At 36.8% G+C, this 20326-nt stretch overlaps 1 protein-coding gene across 1 annotated transcript; it reads right to left on the bottom strand.

Moving 5' to 3' along the window:
* Window positions 1-11343: 11343 nt before the first annotated feature.
* Window positions 11344-12564, bottom strand: LOC139196188 (F-box protein At2g26160-like). Its single transcript, XM_070821855.1, has one exon. The coding sequence runs from the start codon at window positions 12562-12564 to the stop codon at window positions 11344-11346; it is 1221 nt and encodes a 406-aa protein (XP_070677956.1).
* Window positions 12565-20326: the final 7762 nt, after the last annotated feature.

Genomic DNA, 20326 nt, shown 5'->3' on the forward strand with positions numbered 1-20326 from the left:
ATTCCACACCTTCGCCCAAACTTTGGTTCCATCACCACTCGAGGACGATGCCCCTCTGTTTGTGAGTTATAGCAATTCCTTGCCACATGGTAAGCCGACCAAATCGTAAATCTTCTGTGTTTCTCATGGTGCCACAACAGGTAATCTGGTGGGTTTCTTATACTTAACGGGATTGTCTGAATCAGGTTTACCTCATCGGCAGAGAAAAGGCTTTCTAGCACATCAATCTTCCAACACTTTACAACCGGATCAAGCAATTCATTAACCATTGTCAGCATGCATCCCACCGGTTTGGAAGAGTAGGGGCGGAATCGCGATGGAATGAGGATCCAAGGGTCCTCCCAGAATAGATTGTCCAGTTCCTACCTGTCATCTTTGACCCAAACTTATAACTTTTCGTGCAGTGCAAATACTTCTCCAGACATACGATGCTTCCAACTTCAAAGGGGTCTCCATAAAAGAGGTAGTTGGAAAATACTTAGCCTTTAGGATCGTTGCAACCAGAGAATATGGATTAGTGAGCAATCTCCACCCCTGTTTTGCTAACATAGCCAAGTTGAATGCATATAAGAACTGAAACCCAAGTCCACCCTCCATTTTTGGATTACACAGGCTTTCCCACGAGCACCAATGCAGTTTCTTTTCTCCATCATCGCCACTCCACCAATAAGATGCAACCATCTTGTTTAGTTCATCATAGAATAATTTTGGAAGAAGAAAACAGCTCATGGAATAGTTAGGATTGCCTGAGCCACATCCCTCACCAATATCTCTTTCCTAGCGGCACTTAGTAATTTCCCTTTCCAACTCTTTAATCTCTTCCAAATGCGATCCTTAAGATAACCAAAGCATAAACTTTTGTTCCTTCCCACAAAAGTTGGCATACCTAGGTATTTGTCATGCTGCTCCACCCGGTTCACCCCAAAGATCTCGGCCAGTTTAAGTTGCACAGATCGCTTCACATTTCTACTAAAGCATGCTTCACTTTTCTCAAGGTTTACCTTTTGCCCTGAAGCATGTTCATAAATCTTTAGGATCTCCCATACCTGCTTGCAGTCAGACTCTGTTGCTCGACAAAATAGCAGACTATCATCTGCAAATAACAGATGATTAATCAATGGTGCTTCCGAACAAATTGAGATGCTTGCTATTAAGCCTCGCCGTTCTCGCTGGGCAATTAAAGCTGACAGTCCCTCTGCGCACATAATAAATAAATATGGTGATAAAGGATCTCCCTGACGTAATCCACGTGATGGGAGAATATATCCCTGAGGGCAGTCATTAACCAATACAGAGTAAGAAACCGTGGTCACACATAGCATGATGAGTCTAATCCAAAGCTGAGAGAACCCCATCTTAGTAAGGATTCGATGTAAGAACCCCCACTCAATCCGGTCGTACGCCTTACTGATATCTAACTTTAGTGATGCAAAACCTTTCTTTCCTCGGCGACTTCTAAACAGATAGTTAGCAATTTCTAATGCTAGAATGGTATTATCAGATATATTACGACCCGGCATGAAGGCGCTTTGTGTTTGTGAGATGATCTTGGGGATAATAACCTTAAGGCAATTTGTAAATACCTTAGAGATGATTCTGAACAGGACATTGCAGAGACTTATGGGTCTAAATTGAGCTACCTCATCTAGTTGTTTTGTTTTGGGAATGAGGTTGACATATGTGAAATTGATTTGCTTCAACAATCTCCCTGAGGCCTGGAAGTTTTTAATCGAATTTGTAATGTCTTCCCCAACAATATTCCAAAATTTTTAGAAAAAGAAAGGATTCATTCCGTCTGGGCCCGGGGCCTTAGATGGTTGCATCTAAAAGAATGCCTCTCGAACTTCCTCACCCGTAATTACCCTTTCTAGCATACAATTCATCTATGTCGTTACCCTTGAATCCACAGCCTCAATAACTTTGTCATCCTGATTATTCCCAGTAGTTTGGAAGATGTCCTGAAAATATTGAATCACAGTGCTTTCAATCCCCTTATCATCATAGACTCAAGCGCCCCTTGCATTTTTCATCTGTTTTATTGAGTTCTTTGCCATTCAGTTCCTAGCACGTTGGTGGAAGAACTGTGTATTGCGGCCGCCAGCCTTAATCCACAAAACCCGGGATCTTTGCCTCCAATACTTCTCCTCCTGACCCAAGAGTTGATCAAGTCTCTGCATTAACCGGTGTCGTTCAGCCAATGCATCATCTATAAGTGGTTGGGCAAGTATGAACCCCAACTTTTGACGCACTCTATTAATTTCCTCATGCCTACCTTTGAAAACTGATTGCTACCATTTCAGTAAAGCTACTCTTGTAGCTTTAATTTTGTTCACTATCTGAAACATCAACACACCGGTACCCGGTTTGTTCCAAGCATCATGGATAATGCCTTCACATTCCTCGTGGTCAGCCCAAAAAAATTTGAACCGAAACATCTTGCTTATGCGCCTAACACAGTTATGTGGTCCATCTAACTCGAGGATAATAGGCACATGGTCTGATTTGCTAGGGATCAAGATGAGTGACCTTCGCGTTGCTGAATAAATCTTTCCACCCATCTGTCGCTATCATCCTATCTAGTTGTTCTTTGATACCCCATGACCTGGTAGTAATCCAGGTGTAAAGAGTTCCCAAGAAACCCAAATCATGTAGGTGGCAATCGCACACTACATTCCAAAATGCCATTATTTGATTCATTGGATGAACTGGTCCCCCTTCCTTCTCATGGATACCTAATAATTCATTGAAATCCCTTCCAATCAGCCATAGAAAGGAGCAATTCACAGCTAATCGCCTCATAATATCCCAGAATATTTGGCGCTCTTTAGTTGATGGGTGTCCGTAAAAACCGGTGAATGAATTGCTAATGAACTGCATTTGCTCCAATCTCAGAGTCAATAAATCTCTTTGAGGAAAAAATGATTCTCAGGTTGATATCTCCAGACCAAAATAACCCAAGTCCTCCCAACTGTCCATTTGAACTAACTCCGAATACTCTTCTAAAGCCCAACTTTATCCTTAAGCCATTTAGAATCTCTGCTTGCATTTGATTTCACACCGGAAAACGAATTTGGGATCTTTTTGCCGGATAATATCCTGCAAAGCCTAAACTTTTTGAGGGTTCCCAAGCCCTTGACAGTTCCAAACTAGTATATTCATGGCTGGGGCGGAACATTGTTAGCCTCCACCGATTATAAATTTTTTTATTTACCGTTTCCACTACCCAGCAACCCACATCTCTCAGCTTCCTCCATCTCCTTTGAAGGGCTGACCACCACCTCGCACCATTATTCCTCATGTTGCTTGAAATCAACATAGTTGGTCGCCGTGGGTCTCCCCCCTTGTGTTTAGAGCTTTTCTTTTTCAGGTTTGAAAGATGTAGAGGGCACCCTCGATTAAGGTATCTCAATGTCTTTTGCTTCTTAGTTGGTAGAGTAAGAAGCTCCACGTCATTTCTCATCCCTGCATTTGGATTAGGGTTGGGTTCAGTTCAAATCGGTTCGATTTGTTGCCAAAACCAAAATCAAACCGAACTTTCGGTTCGGTTGAAATTTTTTTCGGTTTTTTTGGGTTCGGTTTTTTTTCGGTTCGATTTTTTCCGGTTCGGTTTCGGTTTTTTTTTCAAAAAATGAAAAAATTTGAAATCTTAAATTTTAACGTATCTAACACAATCATAATATAAATATTCCGACTAGACTTAAAGATAATGAAAATAAACATTTAAAGTTCAACTAGAATTATTACATAAAGGTTTTTTTTTAATATTTTGGGTTTAAAGTTTAACTGTAAATAGATTTCTTTTTAGACGATGATGATGGAGTACGACCTTATTCATTCCTCTCTTTCTCTCAATCTCTCTCTCTCTCTCCTTCTCTCTCTCTCTCTCTCTCTCTGTCTCTCTCTCTCTCTATATATACATGTATTCTTCACTAGCAATAAGATAAACATTCTATAATATACTATTTATTTTGATTATTGTCTAGGTAACAATTTTTGATATTTTCTTTATCTTTATGGTCCGAAATTTTTTTATCCATATATGTGGTTACATAATATAATTTCTACATTATGTGTTCAACTTCTACCACCAGCAAATTTTGAAGAGGTGTTCATCAATATTTTTGAATATATTGATATACTTTTCAAAATTGTTAGGCCACAGAAGCTACTATACTTGGCCATAGGTGAGAAAGTTTGAATTTTGTTTTTGATCTCGTAGTGTTTAATAAACTCACGAGACTTTTATACGCTATTTGCTTTCCCTAATCAACTGCAGTGCAGTTGAGATATGTGTTCTTATATATGTGTTGCACTTAATGATATAAACTAGAAATATTGCATGTAATGGTATAAGTTCTAATTTTTGTTGTAGATGGAGAAGCTGAAAAGACAATTTGAATTGGAAAGCAAACAAATCCTACCAAAGCAGCAGTTTGAAGTATCATATTCTAATATAATAAAATCAAATAATTAAATAAATAAAATTAAAAAAATATTAATTTAATTATTTCGGTTCGGTTCGGTTTGGTTCGGTTTCTAGACCACCAAAACCGAACCGAACCAAAAGAGTTCGGTTCGGTTCGGTTTTTTCAGTTTTGGTTCGGTTCAGTTTTCGATTTTTTTTCGGTTTTCGGTTTTTTGAACCCACCCCTAATTTGGATCACCCCTTAGCTGGGCATTAACCCTATCCATTGGGCCTTGATTTGTTTCCTCATTAGCCGTTACTTCATCTCTAGAGTCCACCTTACTTTGCACACCCCTATTTGAGGCCTAAAGCATTTGGGCCGCCACCATCAGGCTTTGGGCTTTCACATCTGAAATACTTGTTCCCAGAGGGGAAACAATCCATCAAGTGAATTTTGTGGGCCTGGTCCGCCCCAATTCTGGAGCCTGTAGCATTCCATCATCATTTTCAAAAGGCCAGAGGGGAATCCTTTTTGGGCCACACCAATTTTTCTCCATAGAAAGCCCATTTACAGCAATAGTAAGGGTTTCGTTTGTAAACGAGTACATTTTTACTCACCACCATTTAGTGTGGTGTATGCTCACCATCTTATTTATCACCATTAGATGAGTTTGAATTTTGAGATTTGTACCTATCTATTACACAAATCTTGAAATTCAAACTCATCTAATGGTGATAAATAGGGTGGTGAGCATATACCACACTAAATGGTGGTGAGCAAAAATGCTCTCTTTGTAAACTGGGTCTCATAGCTGTCTGGGTGCCACGTATGCCCATAGTCCAGCTGTGTGTCCAATCGTGATGTAGGAATATACCCAGTCTCAAAGTTTGTCCCCGCCAGGTGTAGCTTCATTTTCTACTTTGCGTGGGAGACCAACCTTGTAGACGTACCAGCCCCGTCTGTGCACCCTGGCCTCGTGTTAGTACTTGTTGTCATCATGTTGGCTTGTTCCTCCGCCCTTCGACGTTGTAAGTAACTGTTCACCAGAGTATCCATTGTTGTGTCTGGCAGGCCGTAGAAACTACCCTTGCATTGTTCCCATTGTCTTCTCCAATGGTTTTCACGAGCCCCGGTCGCCGTAACCTCCATTCTTTGCGGAAATAGCATAGCATTTGCCCTGGACGCGGGTGTTACCCTTAAATCACCATTAAATCGAGTTCCACCCTCAGGCGAAAGTGGCGCCGGATGAGGACACGCACTTGAGTGGCCCAATCTCCCACATTGGTAGCAGAAAATTCTCAGTCCTTCATATTTGAATCGGATCTTATATGAGCCCCGGGCAGGGCATGGCACTGAGCAGCATGTAAACAAGGGTCAACAAGCATCAAAATCCATCCTAAACCTCAAGAAGCCCTGAAATCCCACCTCTGCTGGGTCTTCAACTTTAAGAACCACTCCGATTTTTTCCCCCAGACTTATAGCTTTCTTCTCTGTACAGTAGTTTCTGGGTATCCCATGAGCCTATATCCAATAAACAACTCAATCAGCTTCAATGTCATCTAGGGAGTGGTAAGATGGCCAGAACTTCACAGAAAATGTATAATCCCTGATAAACCAAGGGTTGCGTTCCAAAATTTTTCTGGCAACATGCTCATCCCCCACTGTGATGGCATAAACATTTGCTTTGGCCCTTTGAACACTAACCACCCCCATTTTGTTCCAGGCTGACTTGAAAGTCTCCTTTACCACTGTTTGGGAAGGTTTGTTATCTGCAATTAGTCTCCCCACTAAATAGATATTTTTGTCACATCTTTCCTCCAAGTCTATGTCTTGAGACTGTCTCCAAGGTAAGAGTTACTTGATTCACCGATTTAAATTGTAAGTTGTAAGACATTCATTTCGTGTATGTGGACGATGTCTAATGACCCATAAGGTCAAGCTGGGTAACGTACTAATGTTCGAGGACAATATCTATAGTTGGTGTTTTTGATCTAAAAGATATTTTGTACCCTCAGAACATCTATTAGGTTAAATGGGATTGAGCCACTCAGCCGTCATATATGCAGTAAACCTATTTAGGGTAAATCATGATTGTTCCTTGAACTTGGCAGGTCTTAAGTGGTATATATGCTGGAAATGTCTCTGGTATCACAGCCCAACATCAAGAATATATTTTCTCTCTTTGGCCACCATCGCATCTCCAGAAACACAAATTTGGTTTGGTACACTGGCGGAAGTTGATGTTGGCGGGTTACAATCAAGAAGACCAAAAACGTAGTTGATGTTTGATTTCCGGTTCGTGAAGTTGAGATATTGGTTATGTGATGGTAGATGTTGATTGGTTGTTCTTTTTTGTGTGTTTCAGATACTATATGTCATATTGAAATCCAATGCCTTCAAGAGTCCAAAATTTGATACCTATGTCATATTTGGCGAGGCCAAGATCGAGGATTTGAGCTCTCAGCTGCAGACACAAGCTGCCTAGCAGTTCAGGATGATGGACATGAGTTCTGTGATGGGGAAACCAGAGATTTCTGGAGCAGCTGCTCGTCCTCAGGCAGATGAAGAAGAGGAAGAGGTTGATGAAACCGGGGTGGAACCTAACGACATTGATTTGCTCATGATACAGGCCGGGGTGTTAAGGAGATAGGCAGTCAAGGCTCTCAAGACTCACAGCGGGGACATTGTCAGCGCTATCATGGAGCTCACCACTTAGGGAAAGCCTTTTTCAGTCTCAATCATGTGCTCAACTTCAACCGCACCAAAGAGTTTCTTGTAAAAAAGTTGATGACCCCATCGGGTGATGGGATCAAGAGCAGAGGAGCCGCCTCGATCTCAAGGCTATTCAAGGCCATTGAAGCTGGAAAAGTTGAAAACACAGAGAGAGCACTGAAGGAAATGAAAAGGATTGGATTTGTTTTTCGCTTGGGGTACGTGTAATTTATTGAAGCGGGGAGGCTTAATAGTTGGCAAGGAATCTGAGATCATGTTATGAATTGTGCCACTCGCGTGTGGCATAACCGTAGGATTATTTACTCTGGTCTCTTTGTTGCATGTGTTTGGACTGGTAGATTAAGATATCTACTGTCTGTGTATCTTCAGATTTTTCACGACCTTACACTAAAATAAAGAAATAAAACAGAAGAACCATGAGTAAGCTGACCCTTTGACCAAATTGGCTCATCGGGCTTTCTTTCTATGTCCATGTATGTATTATAATAATTGGAAATGACCGATCTTGTAGTGTGTCGTGTCTTATCGTGTTCATTTATAAGTTTTACATGTTGTTGCGAGTATTTCTGACGGTGTAATTTTGAATTCGAACAAAGTCAAATGAGAAACTTCATCCCTCATTGACCGGAAAATGGGTCCAGAAAATTGGTAGCGACCGCTAATCTGCTAGCAAAGGGTGACCCAGAGTAAGCCATGAGGCAGCCCAGTTAAGGGTTCTTTATCATATCCAGTTGCCCATATTCCGAGCTTCCTCTCTGAGTAAAACAAGTCTTGCAAGCAGTTTTCGATCTGGAACACTGGAGGCCGAGTTTCCAGTGTCTCCGAAAGATGAAAATAGGCCTTTTATATTAGGAAAATTAATGAAAATGACTTGAAAACTTTGAATTTTAATGATAAGTATAAAATAAAGGGTAAAGTGAATAGTAACATGTTTGACTTTTTAGTGTAAAAATGTGATTTTTTATTAAAATAAACAGTACCATAGGCTTTTCGTTAAAACTCATTTTTATATTAGCTCCAAATTACTAAATGAGAGGAAGTGGAGATTCAAACTTGAAGAAAATAATAATGCATAAAAGCATGAAAAGACCAAGGCCAGTGCCACTGAATATCATTACATATACAGTGTTTGTAAGTTAAAAACATTAAGGAGTTCCAACAAATCCCAAATAAACCATATGACAGAAGAAAGCCCCAAAGAAGGGGAAATCTTCTGATTATATTTTTTCCCCAAGTGACATAAAAGTAGAGAAATAATAGAATGTGGTGATATATATAACTTGATAAAATTGAAAGGGCAGTGTGTGCTCATCGCTCAGTTCCATGAGGGTAGTCCAAATCCACATTAAAGTTAGGGTATATGTAAAGGTGAAATGGAAGTGGGAAACTAGTTTTTGGTGTACCTACCATAAAAAAGAGCACAAAGAGATAAACAGCTGCATAATCCAATTTTCGCAAAACCAATTTCAAAACGAATGCAAGCAGCTTCCAGATAGTAAATAGCTGCAGAATCCAATTTCCGGAAAATTTCGCCAGCTGGGTGGTTATTACATGGTAATATATTATCATCGTGATGATGCAAATCATATGAATTAAGTGTTATACCATTTCATTCCTTCTCTACCAGTTTCTGAGCAATCAATGTACAGAAAGAGAGAGGGAGAGAGATAGACTTAGGGCTGGTTTGGTATTGCTGTGCTTTGAAAAAAAGCTGTTGTGAGAATAAGCGGTTGTGCTGTGAGAATAAGCGGCTGTGAAATAAATCAGCAGAGTGTTTGGTAAACTTTTTTGTAAAAGTGCTTTTGGAAAAAAAAAAAAAAGCAGTCTAATAATGGGTATTTTCATTAAAGAAGCACTATAGCTCCGTGTGCTTTGAAAAAAAAACCAATTTTCCAAAGCTACAAATAGCAGCTTCAGCTTTTTCCTTTGATTTCAGCTTATTCTCACAGCAGCTTTCAAAATAAGCCATTTTTTTTCAGTTTACCAAACACCTAAAACCCTCACAGCTTTTTTTCATGGGTGCTTTTTTTTTAAGCACCTCACTCCCAAACTAGGTCTTACAAGTACGATCATCTCTTCAAGAACGGAAATGACCTGCTCACCCCCTCTGAGAAGAGCTTTATACTCGGCATTCTCCAATTCTGAGCTGCCTAGCTCTCGGGCAGTTCCGTTCTTGCCTTTCACGCCCAATACCTCATCTGGGTATCCACCGCCCACCTCATAGGTGCCACAACACCGCAGCGTCTGCCGCTTCATCTTCTTGTTGGGCAGGAGATACAAAAGTGCGTTGAGGTTAAAAGAAAAGCAAACTATTGAAAAAGGATTGAAAACTTTAAGATTTATCGATAATGACAAAATAAAAGGTAAAGTAAATAGTATTAGAATTGATTTTTTAGTATAAAAATATGGTTTTTCGTTAAAATGAACAGTACCGGGAGTTTTTCGTTAAAGTTTCTAAAAAGAAATGCAACTTTAACGAATCCCCGTATTTTCAAGTCATTTTCATTAATTTTCTTTAAATATACACTCCCTAGTGGGCTTCTGTATTGGGCCTAGTTGCAGGTAGCTAAAATGAAGAGAAGTTGCCGAATCAATTATGTTTTTGTTTTAAAATAATTATGCGCATGAACGATTGATGCTAGTAAACTTCTCGTTGTTGTATTTAAAATTTTTATTACATTAACATGATATGAAAAACTTTGTTAGTAGCGCATTGATATTTACCAAAGTGGTTTTTATGCATGTATGTTTGTGGTTTAAATTTTCACTGAATTTTCTTAATTTTTTTCGTGTAATTTCAATTGTATTCTAGTCATTTTTCTTTCACGTTACAGATGTAGTTTTGTTGAAAAATACAAATCCAACAATTGTTGCAACCACATAAAAACAAGCAAAAAGAAGACGATCAATTGAACAAATAGCAAAAACAAAAAATAAAAACTAGAATGCTAAAAAAGAAAAGGGATACTTTGGATGCGGTCTTTAATCTTTAACATTCTTTGACTAAAACCTTAATGGTATTCAAAGTTTGATCAAAGTCCCTTGACTTTGTACACATCATTATATTACAATTAATATTTATAGTTTTATAGTTTTGACATTAATTGTTTGATATTTTATGAGATTTATAATCCTATAAATTTAAAATCTCTCATTATAATACTATTAGAAACGGTTACAATAAAAAAAATTCAAACATTTTGATTAAATAAATGGATAAAAACGAAGGAAAACTAATGAAAATGACTTAAAAACTTTGAGTTTTAATGATAAGGACAAAATAAAGGGTAAAGTGAATAGTACCAGGATTGACTTTTTAGTGTAAAAATGTGATTCTTCGTTAAAGTGAACAGTACCGGGTGCTTTTTGTTAAAGTTCCCTAAAAACTATGTAAAAATAAGAAATAATAAATGGCAAAAGAATGTATCCATAGTGTTAAAAAAATTGGTACATTTCACATATAACAAAGTGGTACATTAATAAAGAAGAATGGGTACATTATAAATAAATTAGGGTAAAAGATTAAAAAAATTATGAGTACAAATGAATTTTTAAAAAATATAGGCGCTAAAAGAAATTAATACATGGGTACAAAATAAAACTAAAAGAAAATACTGCAAATTTAAAAAAACGTTGCAAATTAAAAGTGGGAACAAACTAAAAATATAAATATATAATACAAAGTTTAGGCATAAAACATAAATATACCATATGTAATTTTTCTATCATTGATTAAATATACAATGTCACGTATACATATGGGCATAAACACAAATAAAACTTTTAAAAATATGGGCACAAAAAGAAACTAGTATATGGGTACAAATTAAAAATGAAAAAAAAAATGGGAGTTTTAACGAAAAGCCCGTGGTACTGTTCACTTTAATGAAAAACCACATTTTTACACTAAAAAGTCAAACTTAGTACTATTCACTTTACCCTTTATTTTGTCTTTATCGTTAAAACTCAAAGTTTTCAAGTCTTTTTCATTAGTTTTCTTATATACTAATTGTAACATTTTTAACACTAAAGGAATATATTTAAAAATAAAAATATTTTATTATTCAAATAATTAATGATGTTATTATACCCAATGACCTTGATCAAAAATTAAAAATAAATAGGATTTTAATTAATAGAGTAGCAAAAAGAATGATGTGAACCTAATTTCTCCAAAAGAAAAAGACAAGCATGACATGTCCATCTAGAAACTGGGTTGGATCCATGCACAGGGTGTTCCAGCACTTGGGAAGTTTGTTTTCTCCAGAGCAAAGTTAGGGGAGCCGAAGTGTTGCTCAGTACTACCATCCTCCATATTAAAAACACCCATCTCTATATTCCCATTTAAAGGTGAGAGACCCGCACGGTCCACCTCGCGAAATGTGTATGAATAATAGTATATGCAATTAGCCTTGCATCCCAAGTAGGTTGAGGCCTCAACAGAGAACGAAGAATTATTATCACCCACAAATAAGCTTCTATTCCCCAACTTCTTTACCTCCGAGTCTAACCGCCAACTGCCACCGCTCAACGGCACCTTAAAAACCTTAAATTGGCGATGGGTTGTTCGGTATTCTTTTTGGCTAGAGCGAAGCCATTCGCGAATGGTTGTATGGTATGGTCTTTGGATAGGGAAATTATCCATTTCTTGGACTGAGAAAACCACTAACAAGTCCCCTGCCGATTCCACCACATATATTTTTTTATCAGGAGAATGATGTTTAACCACAATCGGTATCTCTGGAACAACAACTCTTGTCTTTGGTTGCTTAGGATCTTCCGTGTCGCAAACCAAAACCATGCCGCCATAGGTCACAGCATAAAATCGTCCCTTATAGTACGTAATATCCACTGGATGTACCTCTAAAACTATCCTCGTCCAACATTTATCTTGTCCTGGTTTGCAAAATGTCAAGCTGTTCCCGTCATAAAGAACCATGATTGTATAATCTGATGTCCACGAAGGACTTGATGATAGGACAAATTTCTTTACCCAATGAAAGTATGACATGGTTGGAGGCGAAAAATTAAGTTTCGGCAACTTAATATGGGCATGATCCAAAGGATGTAACAAACGAAACTCTAAATCGCGTGAAGTGATGAGCCATCCTAGAGACGAACAACATACTTTTCCCTTGGCTTCTGGCAGATTGAGTTTGTGAATCTTATCTTTTGTCAAGCTGTAGAACTCGCGAAAGGCATCATCTGCCTTTGGGTTGGGGAGCATGAGGAATGGCACTTGATGCGTTAATCGACTGGTAAAGTTTTCCTTGGTCGCGGCCCATCTCCATGATTTACACACTGCACCAAACACAACGAAATCCTCCATTAAAGCAATCCGGCTGGCGATAAAAATAACAAGTTCTTGAGGAAGACTCGACCAGTCAACCATGGTAAAAGAATTTCCTTTGCTGCTACGAGCCATCGTCATCATCAAGTTTGATTGGAGCACTTGAAAGACAAATAGTCGGGTTTAGGGTTTAGTAGATTAGCAGACGCAAACCTAATTCCTATTAAATAGTTTGGGAGGGAGAATCCAATCCCGGTTCTGTTTCCACTTATTAGGGTTTGCTTATTCTTCCACTATTAGCACGTAGGCCATGTTTGATTGACGGACTAGGATTGGGATTGGGCAAACATGGGCTTAAATAACAAACATGGACTAGGATTAGGATTAGGATTAGGTTTGCAGGGATCAAACCTTCACAATTTCTCATGTGAATTTGATCTTTTGTCACACAAAATTTAGCTCTACAAATTCTCTTTGTTGTGTATGTTTGGACCGGTGGATTAAGATTATATCTGTTCAGATTTTTCACGACCTACTTTACGCTAAAATAGATAAACAAAACATAAAAGACACTTTAAGAATAAAATCATTGTTCACGCTGTGGCCGTGAATATAATCCGTACATTACATCTATTTAGGAGCCCTAGTTGATTAAAAACACAAGGTAGTAATATTTGAACATTATCTCAGATTATTTAACGCTGAAGTATGACAATAACTAATGAATATCTATCATATTAGGTCATCTCCAACCCAAGGGTCCAGAGGGTTAGAGGGCCGAAAATAGCCCGAAAACTGTCTCCAACCGAGGGCTAGGCTAGAGGGCTCATGGGCCTCACAGAATCTGAAAGGGCCAGAGGGCTGGCCCAATCCAGTCAGTCAGCCCCGGCCTAGGCCAGAAATTCTAGCATTCCTATCGGATATAACCGACAAGAATTCTAGGCCAAATTTCAAATGCAACGGCTAGCTGACATCAGCTAGCCGTTATTTTTGAATTTTGTTTTTTACACAATTTTTTTCCTATAACTTCCTATAACTTCTATTTTACAAAATTTGTTTTATATTTTTTCTAAATTTTATATTTTTTTCCTATAACTTCTATTTTACAAAATTTGAATTTAATTTAAGTTGTTGTTTTTAAATAATAAATTATGTTGTAGTTTTTTTACAGTACTTAGCCGTTGGATTTGAATTTGAATTTAAGTTGTAGTTTTTAAATAATAGATTATGTTTGGCCCTCGGTTGGAAACGGTTTTTTGTGATATGGCTAAAACGAGCCCTATGACCCTCGATTGGAGATGGAGGCAAATATGATCCTGTATTGTTCATTAAAATATTAATATATTAGAAGGTCAGAGTGCTAAAACGAGTCTTTTGACTAACTTTCGGTTGGAGATGACGTTATGTCATGCGTAATAGAGGTGTTAATGATACTTATTGGGCTTTCTTTATTAAATATATAAGGGTTAGGACCCAGCAAGGGACATAACCAATATTCGAGCACAAAAATCTACCTCATATAGCTACAATTGATATTGTTAAATATTCGTTAACAAGAGTCTTCGTCAAAATGAAAACTCAATCTCTCTCTGTCTCAACTTTGATGATCTCACCCATCACTCTATATTGAAAGTTGAAACCAAACCGACCTTATGTCGAAACTAAAACTTTTGCACTTAAATAAAGTGTGATCGTTCTGTGGCTTTGGACATTGGCTAACACGTATTTATAAAATACTGCACACATAATTTTTTGGTCCACTTTTTGCTGGGTTGGGTTGCATATGCAGCAAAGGCGGAAGAGGACTCGAGGGAATGGACAGCGTCGTCGACAGTGATTCCAAGTAGCGACAGCGAGTTTAAATCATCAAGGATGTCAAATCTTAGGTATAATTTTATGTAATCAAATTTGAAAATAGAAGTGAGCCTCAATCGATATGTCAATTCTATGTGGATTGATATATGAGTTTTCATATGTCAAATTTGACATATGAAAAAATGTGATATCAATTTTTTTTTAAATTATTTTATTATGTGGATCCTATTAATGCACTAATTATAGGATTTGGATCCTCTCCATTAGCTCAGGAGAGGATCCAAATCCCTAATTATAGATCTTGAAAAATGTATTTTAATTGATTTTTTTTTAGATGAGTCCTACAAATATCATTTATAACAAAGAAACATATCGGTTAGAAAAAGAGAAAATTTGACATTGTCACATCAGCCATCAATTAACATTTGATATTTATTTTTTGACATCTCTTTTGAAGATGTTCTTATTATTTTTATTCCAAAAAATTGTAAAATTATATAAAAAAAATTAATAGAAAAGAAAAAAAAAAGTGTGAAACCTGAGCCACGAAGTCTCAGAAATTCAAAAATCAAACACTGTGACTGTACCCGGGAGTCAGCGGTGGGTGAGGGGTCAGGGCCCCACTCTCTGAGTCTTTTCACGGGCATTTCCAGAGTCCACCTGCCCTTGCTTTGTAGGGCAGTGTTCTTGCCGTCGATGCCGATGATGGTTTTAATTTAAGGATCAACGGCAGAGATGTTCTTGGGGTTTCAAGGGTAGTTGAGAGATTTTGGATTTTGGAGTGGGGGTAAAACTAAGACAATGAAAACATGGGATCAAAATCAATACTCTGCTAAAACTAATAAACCCACTTGGAAAATCAAAATGGGATCAAAATCAATTAATAAACAACACTGCACAACAACATTGTTTTTTGTTTTTTTTTTTTAAAACTAATGAAAAGTTCAAAAAAACTTCTTTTTTAACGAAAAGCTCTTTTTAAAGGTATAGTGAATAGTGCCAGTTAAAGCTAAAAATATGGTTTTTCGTTAAAAGTGAACAATACAGAGAGTGTTTTGTTAAAACTTCATTTTTTAAATGGTTTGATTGCAACACAAAACAAAAGCAATTTTTGAAAAAACAGAAAGGAATATTAGTGTGTGAAAATAACAAATAAGACCTCGTTTGTTGTTTAGAATTTGGTTGTCTTGAATAACTTATTCGACTCAATGATGTTTTTGGAGGGAGTAATGCTAGGGACATGTTTTTGGCGGGAGTAATATTAGGAAGATAAAAAAATTTAAACCAAATTACAAATAAAATGATGTGTCACAAATAAAAAACAAGCACGTTAATCGACACTTAATTAATAATTCAATCAACTACAACCACATTATTTAGTTTACAAATTTAGTTTAAAAAATTTGGTTTCCCTAACTACTTTTTTAACGGTTATCCATATCCAAGTAGATGGTAGTATGTCATTAATGCACGTTTAGTCTTTACATTCTTGAACCAAACAACTATACCTTGCAAAATAAACACGATAACACGACAAATATTGTAAATAATATAAGGTGTTAGGCTGAGTTTATTAAATATTGTTGCGGTCAATTAAATTGTGTTAAAATTGATATTATTTGACAATTTTTTGTTTTCTTGGTCATTCAATGATCGATGACTCACAATCACTCAACATTAAAGTTTATATCAACATATGAGTTTGAAACATTACATGATCATTCGTCTTTTGAATTTATTTCATGGGTTTATTTGATAATGTTTTTAGTTTTTTGTAAGTGAAAAAAGAAAAGCACGAGGAAACTTTTGGTCAAAGGGTCACTGAACATAATAAAATAATCAAAATACACCTGGTATTGTCGATCAAGGTCTTTTTTTGTTTTCTTCAAATCCAAATGATAAATAGGCAGGAATAGAACGTGTGGATTTTCACCATGGACAGGACCATTATTTATTTTATTATCGTTTTGTTTGTTGTATTTCTTTATTTTAACGTAAGATCAGAGCAACCAAACAGACGGAGATGACAATTATCTTAATCCAACGGTTCAAAACAAATAAAAATTAAAACTGGCACTTTGAACACTGTATCCAATTACTATCTTAATTCCCGTTGTACCCCCATCCAAACGGTTCCCCTTCCCGCTTCTATAAGAGCAAGTCCACTGGAGGACTTTTTGCCCAGCACCCAGCCGAAAAAATAGGCCAGGACCCAGTGAATTTGCTCCAGCCGACCCAATTGACTGGCACCCAGCCCATGCCAGTCTCTAGCCCAGCCCATTTTTTACTGACCAAGGGACTGGCCTGTTTGTTTTTTTGCACTGGCGCGTGGGCGTGAGTAGGAGACAAGAAATCAGGCGGCGGGGCCCGCGCGCAGGCGCACTCAGACCACAACCCGGGCTCGGGGACGTGGCCCACTTTCAGCCGTTGAATTTCCAACGGCTAGTATTCTAGACCATTGGATTTTCAACAGTAAAAAAAAATTGAATTTCACTTTTAAACTGGACCGTCCGATCACAGATCAACGGTCCACGTTTTTTCCCCCAAAAAATTAAGAATTCACTTTTAAAAAATACATAAACTTTTTAATAAATTTTAGATATTATTATTATTATTATTATTTTATTTTTTATAAATTCAGAAATTAAAAATAAAATTATTATTTTATAATAATAAAATAATATTTTAATAAAATGGACTAGGCTATTTTTGGTTAGGGGTGGAGATGCTTTGGCCTATTACTGTTTAATGGAGTCTATTACTGTTCACTTGAGTGGATAAATGCGCTGGGTGCTGGCACAAAGTCCTTAGGGGTGGACTTACTCTAAATCACCAACCCCACGCCAAATCCAAATTCCATGCCATATGCTGCTTTCTTCCCCTTCTTCCTCTCTCTCCAAGGGTTTCCTGTGTCCTCCTTTCTCAAACTTTTCCTTTCACCTTCCTTGTGATTGAGTCTGACTCGGTTGTTGCTTCTGGCGACTGCGAGTACGTTTCATTCTCTCTCTGTTATTTTTCAAGTTTACTTTGAAATACTTGTCTTTATTGTTAGATAAACCTATGTTTGATTTGTAGCGTATGTTAATGTTTGTTCATATTATTTACTGTTTTCTTATCATTTCTAGCACATAAATATTAGTGAAACCTACCATTTTTCTGTTACTACTATTTCTTTATTTATTTGTTTTTTTTTAAGTCTTTTTAAGCTTGAAATTTTTAGATTTTTATCCAAAATCCTCATGGTAAAACTTGTGAATGAACACGTTAAGACATGACACATTACAAAATCGGTAATTCCCAATTGTTATAATACATGGACATAGAAAGCAAAGAAATTCCGAGAAGCCCATTCGGTCAAAGGGTTAATAGTTTCGTGGTTTTCTACGATTTCATTTTTGGGCATTTTGTTCTAAAGTGGATAAAATGTACGGATTTTATTCACTGCCACAACGTGCACCATTATTTTACTCTTAAAATATCTTTTATGTTTTGTTTAGGATAATACTAGAAAAACTAAATTTGTAGATAAAAATTTGGAAATTAAAAGATATGGAAGTTGACGATTGATTTATTATTTAAATGTTGTTAAACGTGTTCATTCATATTGGTTTATTACAAACTAAATCATGTGTCTTCAATAAGAATGAGCACGTTTATCAATGTTTAAGTAATAAATCAATTATCAACTTTTATGTCCTTTAGTTTCTAAATTTTTATCTACAAATTTAATTTTCATAGCATTACCCTTTTGTTTATTTAATTTGGCGTATTACTTTATTCTCAAAATATCGTTTTTGTTTTATTTATTTATTTTAGCGTAAGATCGCGAAAAATTTGAACAAACAGAAACGATAAAAAACCGAATTCAACGGTCCAGACACACACAACAAATACACCACTGCAAATATCCCTACGATTGTGCGAGACGAGAGTGGCACAATTCGTAATATGATCTCAAATTCGTGGACAATGATTAAGCCTTCTGCTTCCATAAATCACGTATCCTCCATGCGAAATCTCAGATCCAGCCTTTTGTATTTTTGTGTCTTCTTCTCCTCACCTACCCCACGCCAAAACCCAGACCATAACTAGCTAGCTTCAATCGTGGTCGAGCTCTGTATGACTATTACTGAGTGCTATCCTCGTGCCTAGATCCAAACACTCAAGCTCGAGGATGATGTCGACTTTTTCAAGCGGATCTCAATGCAAAAGAGCTTGAGCGCATGCCAAAGCCTGAACCGTAGACCATACAAGACCTTCTTTGTCGATGTGATCTACTTGGGTCAGGCTTTTGCATGCGCTTGAGCTCATCGGCACCAGAGACCCGCTTGTAAAAGTTGACAGCATCCTCGAGGTTGGGTGTTTGGATCTAGAAACTAGGATAGCACTCAGTGATAGTCACTGGGGACTCGGCCGCCATTGAAGCAAGCTAGGTATGGTTTGGGTTTTGACATGAGGTAGGAGAGGAAGAAGATAGAGAGCATAGAGACCATGACGAAAATGCAAAAGGCTAGGTCTAGGATTTCGCATGGGGTTCATGATTTATGGAAGCATGAGGCTTAATCGTTGGCCACAAATTTGAGATCATATTATGAATTATGCCACTCTCGTGTCGTGCAGTCATGGGATTATTTGCAATGGTATCTTTGTTTTGTGTGTCTAGATCATTATATTAAGATATTAACCATCTTTGTCTGTTCAAAATTTTCGTAACTTTCCGCTAAAATAATAAAATAATGATCCACATTGTGGCCGTGAATAAAATTATACATTATATCCTCTTCCCATTTACCGAATAAAATAACCATGAGAACGAAATGCCCAAAAATGAAATCGTGCAAAACCACGGGAACGTTGACCCTTTGACTGGATGGGCTCCTCAGGCCTTGTTTCTATGTCCGTGGATTATAATAGTTGGGAATTTGCCATCTGTCGTGTCTTTACATGTTCAAAACATAAAAAACACTTTTCTTTCAAGTATTACATACCCAAAATAAGAGTCTAATGAAAAACATTTGTACATTACTACGAAATATCAAATGTTCAAGGATATGCAAAATGAAAGAAGTTTTTTTTTCAAGGTTGTTGAGCTTTTGTCAAAAGTTAGAACCTTGCCAATAAATCCTATGGCTATTATTGTATAACGTTTTTTTTAATAGTTTTTAATTAATGTAGAAGTGGGAAAAATATAGATGACAAACTCTAAAACTTTTGTGAAGTGGTCAACTCCGAAGTCTGTCACTATAATCCCATAAAACATAGATTTAAATTTAATCTTTGATTGTTGTTTACATTTATGTTACATTCTTCTTACCAAATTCAAATTTTTAGATTTTCTTTTTTGAAAACATGATCTATAAGCAAATGCAGAAATATGAACGATTTAGATCGTTGATATCATGTTCAAAGTTTTACGTAAATTTATTATATATCTTTATCATTTTAGTGAATTTATGAGATAAATTTTCAAATAATTAAAAATCCGTAATAATTTACGAAATATTTTTTAACAAGCATATTAATTTATATTGAATATAAAGAGAAATAAATGTGTCAAATACGTGGGTGTGTAGAAAGCAAAGCGGAAAATCGCAACGCATAAACATGGGGCGCCGCACCAATATTAAGCATGATAGACCCTTTTTTTTATGAGAAAACTCAATAGTAATTTGATGCTAGGGTCAGAGAGCATATGCTTTTTGGAAAAATCATACAACTTGATGCTAGATGTCCAAAATTGATTGGACAGAAATTAAAGAAAAATTAATTAAAATGGTTTGAGAGTGGTTACGTGGGTGAGAAAGGAAGGGAGAGAAACTCGTCTTCTCTTAGAGAGATTTTTCAATATGATCTGTATATGGGGTGGTATGCCACGTGTTATTATGCAAATGATGAGATATGTGTGCTAAAAAGTTAGTAACTTAAAAAATAAAATTTATCACCACTTCTATTAAAACACGTGGTGTACCATTTATGTTCCCCGTCACAATGAAAATTTTTTCCTCATCTTCTTCCTCTTCGCTTGAACACAAAAGCTGAAATTCATAAAGTGCATAATACAGCCAATCTGCACCCGGAAAAA

This window comes from Malus domestica, chromosome 05 (genome assembly GCF_042453785.1).
Source record: "Malus domestica chromosome 05, GDT2T_hap1".
NCBI classification, from domain to species: domain Eukaryota; kingdom Viridiplantae; phylum Streptophyta; class Magnoliopsida; order Rosales; family Rosaceae; genus Malus; species Malus domestica.